At 44.8% G+C, this 14135-nt stretch overlaps 1 protein-coding gene across 3 annotated transcripts in view; it reads right to left on the minus strand.

The window, feature by feature from the left end:
* USP48 (ubiquitin specific peptidase 48) overlaps positions 1-10780 on the minus strand; it is a 73021-nt gene extending 62241 nt beyond the window's left edge. For 2 of the 3 annotated variants that reach the window (XM_020874510.2, XM_020874509.2), the window contains exon 1: positions 10444-10779. In XM_020874510.2, the coding sequence (XP_020730169.1) occupies positions 10444-10577 (134 nt within the window). In that variant the 5' untranslated portion in view covers positions 10578-10779. Of the gene's footprint in view, positions 1-10443 lie in introns of all 3 variants that reach the window. The other variant, XM_020874511.2, reaches the window with a different exon arrangement.
* Positions 10781-14135: the final 3355 nt, after the last annotated feature.

Raw genomic sequence — 14135 nt, forward strand, 5'->3', positions numbered from 1 at the left:
GGGACGCAAAGAGTCGGACAAGATTAAGCACACACAGAAGGCAAGTTTAAAAACCTCTCCAAAGCAAAGTAACTATTAAGACAATATTAGTAAGTCCTCTACTAGAAAAGAAAACAAAAAAAGAATACAGCTCAGTGCCCAAGCAGCCTTTCAAAGGTCACCACAGAGCACCCCACCAGACCCCTAAAGAGAGCCCCTCCTCCTTCCACCAGCACAATTTCAAAGAAAGAAACAAACAGACCAAACTTAATCTACTCATTCCTGCTTGGTTTTCTTTCTTTCTTTTTTTTAAAGCATTTTATGACATACTTCTCAAACTCAGCCATGGAGTAAACATGGTACATCTTCATCTGCATGTATTATAAATTGTCCAAAAAAAAAAAATTAGAAGATTTTTTTTTTTCAATTAAGTCAAGCAGACAAATTATGGAACAGAACACAAATTTAAAAGCCAAAACAAAACAACGCCTAAAAAAACAGTCAGGAAGGATTAAGTCCTACAAGATACTGAATTAGGAAGACCCCCAAACTAAAACAATGTAATAAAATAAAAAGTTCAGAAACAGACCCAAATACACAGGGTAACTTAGCATGTAACAAAGGTATCCAAATCAGTGGAGTAAAGACATAACCTTTAATAAACAGGGATGGGGCAACCAGGCAGCTACCTGCAAAAAGATACAGTCGGATTCATTTCACAATATCACTTCAGTACAAATTCCAAGTGGATCAAAGATTTAAACATTAATTAAAACCACAATAACATTAAAAAAAATCAGCAAATTTCTTTTAAACACTGGTATGAAAAAGGATTGAGTCGATGACTCAACGTTTAGGAGTCACAAAAGATCCATTAATGTAATCTCATAAAAGCTTTTTGCATGGCAAACCAATCCATAAAAAAGACAATGGTACAGGCACTTCCCTGGTGGCCCAGTGGTTAAGACTCTGTGCTTCCACTGCAGGAGGCATGGGTTCAATCCCTGGTAAGGGAAGTTCCACATGCCACATGGCACAGCCACAAGAGGGGGAAAAAAAAAAAAAGACGATACAAATAAAAAAAATTTACAACTCATGTCACAGAAATAATCTCTTAATACATAAAGAACTCCTACTGGACTTCCCTGGTGATCCAGTGGGTAAGAATCCTCCTGCCAACGCAGGGGACATGGGTTCGCTCCCTGGTCCAGGATGATTCCACGTGCCAAGGAGTAAACTGATGCCGAGAGCCACAACTGCTGAGCACGTGTGCTCTAGTCTGTGCTTGGCAGCAAAAGCAGCCGTCGCCATCAGAAGCCTGCACGCCCCCAACAAGAGAGCAGCCCCCACTTGTCACAGCGAGAGAACATCCGCACACAGGACACTGAGAAGACTCAGAGCAGGAAAGGGTAAAGTTAAAAATATAAGTATTTTAAAAAAGAATTCCTACAAACTGATGAGGACTAATAACCCAAAATAAAAATGGGCAAAGGGCTCAAGAGGCTGTTGCAAGAGGCACACAAATGGCCCCTAAGCATAAAAAGTTGTCACACAGGGAATGCAAAATGCAGCTAGACAGACACCTTGATGCTAACCGATAGTGCAGTTTGCCGAGTAACCCTCTTCTAGATCCTTTCTGGACTGGCAGAACCAATGAAATAAGTTCTGGCCAATGAGTTGTGAACAGAAACACTGAATGTAGGAACTTCCCTGGCGTTCCAGCGGTTATTAAGAATCCATCGTGCAATGCAGGGGGCTCTGGTTTGATCCCTGGTCAAGGAACTAAGATCCCTCATGCGTGTGTATGAAATAACACAATGGAATTCTGCAAATGACTAAGAATGAACATTCTGCTGCTACTCACAATGTGAATGAATCTCACAAGGTGTATGAATCTCACAGTGTTGAGCAAAAGAGGCCAGACACAGAGGAAATACAATGTAAAATTAATTGTATACAAAGTTCAAAACAAGGTAGATAATCTGTGGTGTTTGAAGTTTGAAGTTTACTATTCATTTTAATCTTGGCCGTGCTGGGTCTTCCTTTCTGTGGAGGCCTTTCTCTAGTTGCGGTATCAGGGCTTCTCACCGCGGCACGTGGGATCTTCCCGGACCAGGGATCAGACCCGTGTCCCCTGCACTGGTAAGCAGATTCTTAGCCACTGGACCACCAATACTCCCTGCAGGGCAAGTGCAGGATCTCAACCACTGGGCCACTAGAGAAGTCCCCCAGGCAACGTTTCAATCTTGCTGTTAGATACAAGATATGTATGTTCCCAGTGTGATAATTCACCCGGTGTAAATCTCTCGACTTTGTTCGCTTTTCTGTACATAAAATATAAATTTTAGTTGCATAAGAATCACTAGAAAAATCCCGGAATCTTTTTAGGCTGCGCCAGGTCTTTGCGGCACGCAGGGCCATCTGGCTACCTCATGGGCACTCTAGTTCCCTGGTCAGAGGTGGAACCTGGGCCCCCTCCATGGGGCGCTCAGCCTTAAAACACTAGACCACCGGGGAAGTCCTTCACAGAGAAATGTAAGAAGGATCCTGCCTTATCTGATATTTAAAAAATATTGGCAAGTAACTGGAACTGTTATCCGAGCCCAGGGATATTCAGTAGAATCAGTGGAAGGGAACAGGACCAGGAAATAAACCCAAATACGTAGAGTAATTTGTCATATAATAAAAGTGACTTCTTGAGTCCTCTGGTGGTCCACTGTTAAGACTCAGTGCTTCCACTGAAGGGGCATGAATTCTACCTCTGGCTGGGGAATCAAGCCAGATACCCTGTGGCAGGACCACTAAGTAAGTAAATAAAGATGGCCTCTCAACTAGTGGTGGTGAATACTAGATTATTCAGTAAATGGTTTAAGAAAATTGAGTGCCCATTTGGTGAAAAGCAAAAATAAGGATGGATACGTGCCTCATTCTCTGAATCAAAAGGGAAAAAACCCACAAAGTAAAAAAAAAAAAACAAAAACCTGTGTCATCTGGTAGTGAAGAGTCCGCCTTGCAGTGCAGAAGACACGGGTTGGATCCCATTAGGGAAGTAAGACCCCATGTGCAGCGGAGCAACTAAGCTACACGCCACAACTACTGAGTCAAGCACTCTGGAGATCCAAAGCCACAACCGCAGAGTCCATCAGCTACCCCGATAAGGTCCTCAAGACACAATGCTTTACGATCCTGAGAGCCACAGCTAAGATCTGAGGCACCTTTTGTTTAATTGGGAGGACTTGCCTGGTGGTCCAGTGGATAAGAATCCATCTGCTAATGCAGGGGGCAGGGGCTCGACTCCTGGCCCAGGAAGATCCCACATGCCATGGGGCAACTCAACCCACGTGCCACAAGCCAGAAGTACTTAAGCCTGCAAGCCCTAGAGCTCCCAAGAAGCCACAGCAAGGAGAAGTCCCGCACTGCAAAAAGAGGAGCCCCCGCTAACCACCAACTACAGAAAAGCCCATATGGCAACAAAGACCCAGTACAGCAAAGATAAATTAACAAAAATTTAACAATTTCTAGTTGCAGTGCGAGGCATAACTGGAAAACAAAAACAAAAACCCGATCCAGGACTCTAAAAGGACATTGCTGAGGTCCATCTTCAATCGGAGGATGAGGAAATTAAAAGCTTTAGAAGAGGTTCTAGAGACCTGCAGTGGCAACTAGAGAAAACCCTTACAGCAACAGACATCCAGCACAGCCAAAAATAAATGCGTCAATTAAAACTTTTAGAAAACAAGAGAACTGGTTAAATTATAACACATCTCTCTCTACATAGTGAAATAGCACACTGCTATTAAAAATAATAAGGCAGATCTATACGGACCAATAAATACAGAAAAAGACAACCCATCAAATAAAAACAACTTGCAAAAGTATATTATGTGACACCTGTCTCCTTTTTTTGAAAGTAACAATTACGCTGTTTATATCTTTCTTATCTCTAAAATAAATGGCAAATGAAGGAACTTTAACCTCTGTTGGCTTTATTTCAGAGCCACCCTCGACCACAGCAGATGCTAGGGAAAAAAAATTTTTTTTGAATAAAGAATGACTACTCTGCATGGCATATAATATTTGTTGAATTTAACAGATAAACAGAAAGAAAATTTAAAAATTCAAATAACAGCTGAGCCTGAGATTAAGGACAGGTTTCCCACTTTCATTCAAACCTTGGTTGTACTAAGTAATCCTGCAAGTGTTAGTGCAGAACAGCAGAAAGACACGTAATGAACAAAACCCCACAAGGACACAGCTTTCACAGAACACAAAATCCTTACTAAACGAGGAACACTGGAAATTTTTAAAGTTGGGTTAAGCAGTGAAGGTACATCATGCAATGAGAATATAACTGACACAGTGCAGGGCCCTGTTGGGCTCCTGGGGACAAGGTCTTTCTGTGCCCCCCATTTCTTTGACTCCAGGAAATAGCCTTCCTTCAGTCTCCTTGACCTTCCCCGAGTTGTGAAGGGCAGGTTGGAGCAGTTGTTCATTAGGGAATGGCAACCCACTGCAGTATCCTTGCCTGTAAAATCTGCAGTCCATGGGATGCAGAGTCCACAGGACTGAGCGACTAACACTTACTAATTAGGGAAGGGCGGGGCCGTGAGAGGAACAGTCAAGAGCAGCCTTGGGGCAAGGTCCTGTGTATCAATGGATACACACAACAATACCTTTGAGTTATCTTGCAAAGCCCTTTCGTGGGAGAAGCTACCAAGTAACTTTGATATACTGCCCACAAGGCTTTCCAGGTGGGGCAGTGGTAAACAATTCACCTGCCAACACTGGAGAGAAAGAGATGAGAGGATTCCATCCTCGGGTGGGAAAGATCCCCTTGGAGTAGGAAATGGCAACCCACTCCAGTATTCTTGCCTGGAAAATTCCATGGACAGAGGACACTGGTGGGTTACAGTCCATGGGGTCACAGAGTCAGACACAACTAAGCAGGTTTGCATGCTGCCCATAAGCATGCAGACCCCAGATCATATGGACCTAAAGAGTGACTCCTCCTCACCTTACCAATAACCCCTCAGAAGACTGTCCACAAGGTGAGCACACCCTTTTTGAATAATTACTATAAAACTTCTCACTATCTTCCCCAAGAATTGGACCATAAAGACTTGGCTGTATGAGTTTGATTATGTGAGAGTCAGACTATAAAGAAAGTTGAGTGCCAAAGAATTGATGCTTTTGAACTGTGGTGTTGGAGAAGACTCTTGAGCGTCCCTTGGACTGCAAGGAGATCCAACCGGTCCATCCTAAAGGAGATCAGTCCTGAATATTCACTGGAAGGACTGATGCTGAAGCTGAAACTGCAATACTTTGGCCACCTGATGCGAAGAACTGACTCACTGGAAAAGACCCTGATTCTGGAAAAGATTGAAGGCAGAAGGAGAAGGGGATGACAGAGGATGAGATCCTCAAGACACAGTGCTTTAAGATCCCGAGAGCCACAACTAAGATCCAGCATCACTGACTCGATGGACCTGAGTTTGAGCAAGCTCTGGGAGTTGGTGATGGACAGGGAAGCCTAGTGCGCTGCAGTTCATGAGGTCGCAAAGAGTCGGATGCGACTGAGTGACTGAACTGGACTGATCTTCCCCAAGTTGGGACACGAGGTTCTGAGGGCATTAGCCTGCTGTGGCCCCCTTTGCCTGGCAAAATAATAAAGCGATTCTTTTCTACTTCACCCAAAACTGCCTCCGAAATTCAATTTGACACTGGTGTACAGAGAGCTGAGCTTTCAGCAACAAAACTGATCATCTTGGGTCAATAACTGATAAAACTGTATGGGATCGCAGGGTGTCATTTTACCATCTCTCTCTCTTTTTTCCCCACATCACATGGCATAGGGATCTTAGTTCTCTGACCAGGGATTGAATCCACGCCCTCTACAGAGCAAAAATGGAGTCTTAACCACTGGAACACCAGGGAAATCCTACTTCAGTGTATGTTTAAATTTGCCATAATTAAGATTTTTTTTTAATTAAAAAAAATCTGTTCCTTGACCTCTTCTGAGGATCAGGGACAGGTTAGCAAGGCAAAAGTGGTAAAGTGAGAGAGGAAGTGCACCAACAGAGAAAAGGTATCACTGGAACATCAAAGAGGAAAGGCTCAGTAGAAACCTGAGCATTGGATCCAACAGTCCTTATGAAGGGGTTTAGACTGGAGCCAGGGGAAGTCACTTCAGTGTTTGTAAACTGGCCTAACAAGGAATCCCTGGCGGTTAGTGGTTTGGACTCAGGGCTTTCAGTGCAGGGACCCAGGTTCCATCCCTCCCTGAATGGGGAACTAAGGTCCCATTAGCCATGAAGCACAGACAAATAAGGGGCATAACACGGACTTTCTTGAAGGCATTACATCTCTGAAATGTTTTGGTTTCTCTGATGAAAACAAAACAGACATTACACTCCTATATACAACTATGAAGTGTAAGTTCCGATTTTAAAAATTCAAATCAAGATCTCAACTGTCACAAAAAGAAATTAACATGGCACCATATTCCACCTATCAGATGAAAAAGTATGACTAACATATTGTGTTGATTATGGAAACAAGACATTCTTACACACTGGTAGTAGAAATGTAAAGTGAAACCAACACTCTAATGGGAAATCTAGCAAAATGGGTCAAAATGAAAACTGCATATCCCTTACCAAACAATTTTACTGCAAGGAACCTGAAAGTGAAAGTGTTAAGTCACTCAGTCCTCTCTGACTCTTTGCGACCCCGTGGACTGTAGCCCACCAGGATCCTCTGTCCATGGAATTCTCCAGGCAAGAATACTGGAGTGGGTTGCCATTTCCTACTCCAAGGGATCTTCAAGACCCAGGGATCGGACCCAGGTTTCCTGCATTGCAGGCAGATTCACTGTCTGAGCCACAGGGGAAACCACGGGAAAGGGACTTATTTGACTACAATCCTCACTGGTTTTAAGAATTAAGACAAAATATTTGCAGAATTCTTTGTACATAAGATTTAGTATAGATTGCTTTCTTGCTGTGATTGTACTAAGCAGTTTCAGAAAGTAAATAGTTCTGAGTCATCTTGTCTTTGCCTGTGGCTACACACTTCTTCAGCTCTGGCATCTCATTAAAAATTTTTCTGTGAAGTATTTTAAAGGTACTGATAATATCTTAAAATTAATTATTTAATATCTTAAGAGTCAGAAGAAATGCTTAAACAAAAGGGTAGGAGAAATCTTTCTGATATTTAAATAAAAACTTTTTGAACTTCAGATCAGGCTGGTTTCAAAAGTGCTAGTGACCAAAACAAAAGATAAATAAAACTACTGTGTTGTTATTGTTGTTTAGGAGCTAAGTCGTGTCCGACTGTTTGTGACCCCATGGACTGTAGCCCACCAGGCTCCTCTGTCCATGGGATTCTCCAGACAAGAATACTGGAGTGGGTTGCCACTTCTTTCTCCAGTGGACCTTCCCGACCCAAGGACTGAACCCACCTCCTGCCTGGCAGGCGGATTCTTTAGCACTGAGCCACCAGGGAGCCCCAGAATTAATGGTTCATTAAAGCAAAAGCTTTTTTGTTGCAAAGGGTACTAACCAGAAAGGGAAACAGAGAACCTACAGAATGAGAAAATATTTGCAAATACATGGGACTTATATTGAGAATATATGAAGAACTTTAACTCAAAAATAAAGACAATCTAATTTTAAAAGTGGGCAAGGGATGTGAAAAGAACTCTCCAAAGATCTACAAATGGTCGATAAGCACATGAAAAGATGTTCAACCTTATTAGTCATCAAATGAGATACCAATTTACATCCACCAGGATGGCTATAAGAAAAAAAGAAACAAATGTGAGGATGAGAAGAAATTGAAATTGTCGTACATTATATGCGAACTACTGCAGCCGCTTTGGAAAACAATTGGTTCCTCAAAATGTTAAACATAGTTATTAAATGACCCAGCAATTCCACTCCTAGGTAAATACTCAAAGGAACAAAAAAATAGATGTTCCAACAAAAACTTGTACACAAATATTCATACCAAAGTTATTCACAACAGCCAAAAAGTGGAAACAACCAAAATACCCATCAATTTAACTATGTTGTGAGGTGTCAGTTGCCTTGATTCTGGTAATCACTCCATAATGTCTATCAAATTATCACGTTGTACACTTTGTTTTTTAAATATTGATTTGGTTGCACCTTGTCTTAGTTGAGGCACATGGGATCTTTAGTCGGGGCATGTGGGATCTAGTTCCCCACCAGGGATCAAACCTGGACTCCCTGCATTGAAAGCACGGAATCTTAGCCACTGGACCACCAGGAAAGTCCCTCATGTTGTACACTTTAAATATGTACAACTGTATCTGTCAATTATCCCTCAATGAAGCTGCTGGAAACTCTCTCAAATCCATCAACTGATGAACAGACAAAATGCGTTATATCCAACAATGGAATACTATTCAACCACAAAAAGGAATAAAGTACTGACACGTGTTATAACATGGATGACCTTTGAAAACATTATGCTAAGTGAACGCCAGACAAAAAAAGGCTATGCATTTTATGATTTCACTTAATATAAAATATCCATGGGGAGGGAGGTGGGAGGGGGGATCAGGATGGGGAACACATGTAAATCCATGGCTGATTTATGCCAATGTATGGCAAAAACCACTACAATACTGTAAAGTAATTAGCTCCAACTAATAAAAATAAATGAAAAAATAAATAAATAAATATCCAGAATAAAGAAATCTATAGAGACAAAAAGATGAGTGCTTGCCAGGGGATGGACGAAGGGAAAATGGGATGTGACTACTAATGGATATGGAGTTTCCTTTTAGGGTGATGGAAGAAGTCTGGAAGGAGACCATGGTGATGTTTGTACAATACTTGTAAGGAAACTTAATGCAGTGGAATTGTCTACTTTAAAAACGGTTAATTTCACTGTGCATTTTACATAACTTTTACAATTTTTGAAATGAAATTAAAAACCGACATATGCTACCACATGGATGATTCTTGAAAACATTATGCTGTCAAAGTTAACACACTGTATGATTCCATTTACATGAAAAGTTCGGAAAAGGCCAATTTAGAGGCAGAAAGTAGATCAGTGATTACTCGCATACTTGGGGCGGGGGAGATGGTTTACAAGTGCCAAACTAACAGATACAGGGCTTTTTTCTGAGGGGGAGGGGAAGTCAGATTGAGTTGCCGTAGGAACAACTTTGTGAATATACAAACAAAAAAACCACTGGATTGTACATTTTAAATGAGTGACGTTATTTAAGAAAAAAACCGCTTGGATATAAACCTTGCTACTGTTGCAGCTTAAAACTCACCTCTGTGACACTCCCCTTATAGTGATCTCAGCCAATTTCTACTCCTTTCTTTCTATTAAAATCGGAACTATTTTAGTGAATTTCTATTTTTTGGTTACCCTGGAAACTAGGTGGAGAAACTGACTGAAGCTTACCTATTATACAGGCTATGTCATTCCAGTACTGCCTGTTGCCCTCCTCCTGAGCCAGACGCCCAGAACTTGGAATTATTCGTTTGCCTTATGGAAGCTCCCTAACTCGTTTCACTTCCCACACTAGTCTTTAAAGCTTCAGATCTGAGACCTTGACTTCCATTCCTCCGGGGTCCTGCCTCGAAATGTAACAACTCCAGAAAGTCTTTACTGAATACTTGCTAAAAGGCTACTGAGCATGCCCGTCTTGGCTAAGTCAATTCGACAACACTCCGGAACACAAACTATAGTTCCCGCGTTAAAACGTGGAAAAAGCAGCAAAGAATTCGATCTAAAAGGAAAGGCAAAAAAAGGTTCGAAGGCTAAGGAGAAGTGAAGGAGAACACCAACACAGCTCACACTGTGTACTTGGCAAAACGGTACTGGGTCAGAGACGACCCCTCCCCCGGGGGGGCGGGGGGAGCTAAAAAAAAAAATACTAAATTAGTGAGAGAGGGGATGTCAACTGGTGATGATGGGTACCGATGACGCAGACTAACTATATATGTTTTCCTAAAGCTGCCCTACCCCAAAAATATGACCCAGCCTTCAGCGTCGACACTAATAACAAGACAATGATGAAATGCACTTCCAAGCTCCCAGTTTTCTAAGACCAAACGCCGTGCCGCGGCCAGGATGGAACGACCACCAACGTTTGCGAAGCTCTCCAGTTCCTGCTTTCAACCATCCCCACCGCCATCTTCGAGATAAGAACTCAGAACCTTTTCTGAAGGGCTTCCAGCATCATCACCTCCGTGCACAGCCCTGCAAGGCTGTGCCTTTGCCGGGTCGCCCAGAAGGCGGAGAGGAGGAAGCCCTCCACCGCGTTCTCTCCAAGCCTGAGAGTGGCACGCAATGGGCCGCCGTCTTCCTTCCCCACCCCAACCGGAGCCCCTACCCCCGCCCCCACCACTGCCCCACGATCTGGTTTTCCAAGGTCCGGCGCGAGGAGGGGCTCGAGGGCCTTTGCGCGGGCCTCACCTGCACACGCCGCGGATGCAGGGCTCCAGCCAGATGCGGTAGGCGGTCTCGATGTGCTCCTGCGACACCTCCTCGGGCCGCACCGTCTCCGCCCAGCGCCAGGCCGCCTTCTCCAGCTGCAGCCGCGGTGCCATGGCCTTGGCCCGGGGAGTGCCTCCTAAGCCCGGCCACCGCTGCCGCCGCCGTCGCCTCCACCGCCGCCCAAATGGATCCCGCCACCTGCCAGCAATGAGGACCAGGCGATGCCTCAGCCAGCTGGCCAGTCAATCACCTGTGCGCGCCTCTGCCGCCGAGCCTGCCCGCCCGCGCCCGACCCGCACGACCAGCCGCAAAGCGCCGCCGCCGCCGCCACCCGACGCCCCCAGCGTCCGCAGACGTTGAGGGTGTACTCCCCGCCGCGGCGTGCGCATGCGCGCGCTCCCAGAAGCCTTTGCGCCGCCCGCGCCTCTCTCTCGCCCCTCTGTCACCCTTCTCTTTCTCGCCTGACGGGCGGAGGAAGGGGAATCCGCTATTCGAGGCTCTCTCTGGCCACGTCCTCACCGGCGACATGGGGGAAGCGATGTCTCAGCCCCTCTCCAGGACAGCGTCCTGCACACCACTAGTCTCACAAGCCGGCGCCTGGAGGCTTGAAGGCTGCCTGTTCTTGCCCTCTGGTACTTCGCCTTTAACCGTGAGGGAGTTAGGCAAGAGGCCACTCAAGGCACACCACAGGTCCGCTGGATTATGGGGTGGGACCTAAAACTTGGGTCACCAAAGAAAACCAGTCAGCTCTCTGGAAGATTTAAAACTTGATCCTGGACTGGTTTCTGACTCCCTTTTCCCGACCCCTCCTGACGTCATGGCACGTTCTGGCCTGCTCCTCAGCGAGAACTGGACTACGTGTCCCGGCATACATTGCGTGCTGCCGCTCCTTTGGGTGCGAGGCATGCTGGGATTCGTAGTCTTCGGAGGAATGGGTTTCCTGTGCCTTGGACTGTGCTGGAGTGCACGCGGGGCCCTGGGCGGCGGGGGGCGGGGTTTCTCTACCCTGGAAGGTCTTCCTCGCAGGTGGCCAACCCTCCTCACTGTTGTTATCTCCATATGCTGATTTCGCCCTTCTTTAGGAACATTCCTCTTTATTCCTTTTTAAACCTTCCCATTATTCCATCTCTGCCTCTGGATATAAAGAGGAACCTTATCTGAGTGTTTTGCAAACTGTACTGGATACTGCCTGAGTAAGGATTTTGAGGACTTTACATTTGAGTAAGAACCCTGGGGCAGGCTAAGAGCTAATTTCTGACTCAATAGCTAGCCAGGTGGGTAACCTTGAACTGGACGCTTTTTTAATTTTTTTGCCACACTTTGCTGCTGCTGGGATTTTGGTTTCCCCACCAAGGATCCACCCTGTACAGTGAGCGTGCTGAGTCCTAACCTTTGGTGGTGGTGGTGGTTGTTCAGTAGCTCAGTCCTGTCAACTCCGCGACCCTGTGGACTGCAGCGTGCCAGGCATCCCTGTCCATCACCAGCTCCCGGACTTTACTCAAACTCAAGTCCGTTGAGTCGGTGATGCCATCCAACCATCTCGTCTTCTGTCATCCCCTCCTGCCTTCATTCTTTACCAGCATCAGGGTCTTTCCAGTGAGTCGACTCTTCCCATCAGGTGGCCAAAGTACTAGAGTTTAGTTTCAGCATCAGTCCTTCCAATGAATATTCAGGACTGATTTCGTTTAGGATGGACTGGTTGGATCTCCTTGTGGACTCCAAGGGACTCTCAAGAGTCTTTTTCAACACCACAGTTCAAAAACATCAATTCTTAACCGCTCGCCCTTCTTTATGGTCCAGCTGTCACATCTATACATGACTACTGGAAAAATCAGACCTTTGACTGTACGGCCCTTTGTCATCAAACAATGTCTCTGCTTTTTAATATTCTGTCTGGGTTGGTCATAGCTTTTCTCCCAAGGATCAAGCATCTTTTCATTTCATGGCTGCAGCTACCATCTGCAGTGATTTTGGAGCCCCCCAGTATAAAGTCTGTCAGTTTCCATTGTACCCCCATCTATTTGCCATGAAGTGATGGGACCAGATGCCATGATCTTCATTTTTTGAATGTTGAGTTTTAAGCCAGCTTTTTCAGTCTCCTCTTTCAGTTTCATCAAGAAAGTGCTTATGCTTTCTGCCATAAGGATGGTATCATCTGCATATCTGAGGTTATTGATATTTCTTCCAGCAATCTTGTGTCAGGAGAGTGTAATTTCCTTGGTTCTGTCTTAATGAAACAAAGATTTGAAACAGGAGACCAATGTTACAGCTCAGAGTTTTATTTGGCAGACAAAGGAGAGTACCCTGTGGAGGTATGAGGGTGGGCTGACCCCAAAAGAGAGGCCTCAACCCATCTTGGCTCCCTTTTTTAATACGTTTTTGTCTTCCCCCCTCCCCAACCCCACCACCCTGCTTCCCCTATGCAAATTAGGGCTAGCTGGGAAAGGGGCATGTTTGTTTCACCTGAGGTCCTCACTCCAGTCCATGGATATTTCCTTTGTTCCCTTTTTGTGGGCTTCTCCCTTTCTTTGTCTTTTAGCACTGTACCCTGTGCTTCATCCAGCCGAGCATGTCACATGATGTACTCTGTATGATGTACTTCATACTTACCACAGAAAGCGAAGAAGAACTAAAGAGCCTCTTGATGAAAGTGAAAGAAGAGAGTGGAAAAATCAGCTTAAAACTCTACATTCAGAAAACTAAGATTATGGCATCTGGTCCCATCACTTCCTGGAAAATAGATGGGGAAATGGTGGAAACTGTAACAGACTTTATTTTTTTGGGCTCCAAAATCACTGCAAATGGTGACTGCAGCCATGAAATTAAAAGACGCTTGGTCCTTGGGAGAAAAGCTATAACAAACCTAGACAGCATATTAAAAAGCAGAGACATTACTTTTCCAACAAAGTTCCATCTGGTCAGAGCTTTGGTTTTTTCAGTAGTCGTGTATGGATGTGAGAGTTGGACTGTAAAGAAAGCTGAGCGCCAAAGAATCGATGCTTTGGAACTGTGGTGTTGGAGAAGACTCTCCCTTGAACAGCAAGGAGATCCAACCAGTCCATCCTAAAGGAAATCTGTCCTGAATATTCATTGGAAGGACTGATGTTGAAGCTGAAACTGCAATACTTTGGCCACCAGATGCAAAGAACTGACTCATTGGAAAAGACCCTGATTCTGGGAAAGATTGAAGGCGGGAGGAGAAGGGGACGACAGAGGATGAGATGGTTGGATGGCATCACCAACTCCATGGACATGAGTTTGAGTAAGCTCCGGGAGTTGGTGATGGACAGGGAGGCCTGGCATGCTGCAGTCCATGGTGTCGCAAAGAGTCAGACACGACTGAGCAGCTGAACTTAACTGAACTCTACATATAAGTTAAATAAGCAGGGTGACGATATACAGCCTTGAGGTACTCCTTTCCCAATTTGTACCAGTCCGTTGTTCCATGTCTAGTTTTAACTATTGCTTCTTAACCTGCATACAGGGTTTTCAGGAGGCAAGTAGTGTGCTCTGGTATTCCCATCTCTCTAAGAAATTTCCAAGTTTGTTGTGATCCACACAGTCAAAGGCTTTATTGTAGTCAGTGAAGCAGAAGTAGATGTTTTTCCAAATTCTCTTGCTTTTTCTATGATCCAGCAGATGTCAGTAATTTGATCAATGGCTCCTCTGCC

This window comes from Odocoileus virginianus, chromosome 30 (genome assembly GCF_023699985.2).
Source record: "Odocoileus virginianus isolate 20LAN1187 ecotype Illinois chromosome 30, Ovbor_1.2, whole genome shotgun sequence".
NCBI classification, from domain to species: Eukaryota; Metazoa; Chordata; class Mammalia; order Artiodactyla; family Cervidae; genus Odocoileus; species Odocoileus virginianus.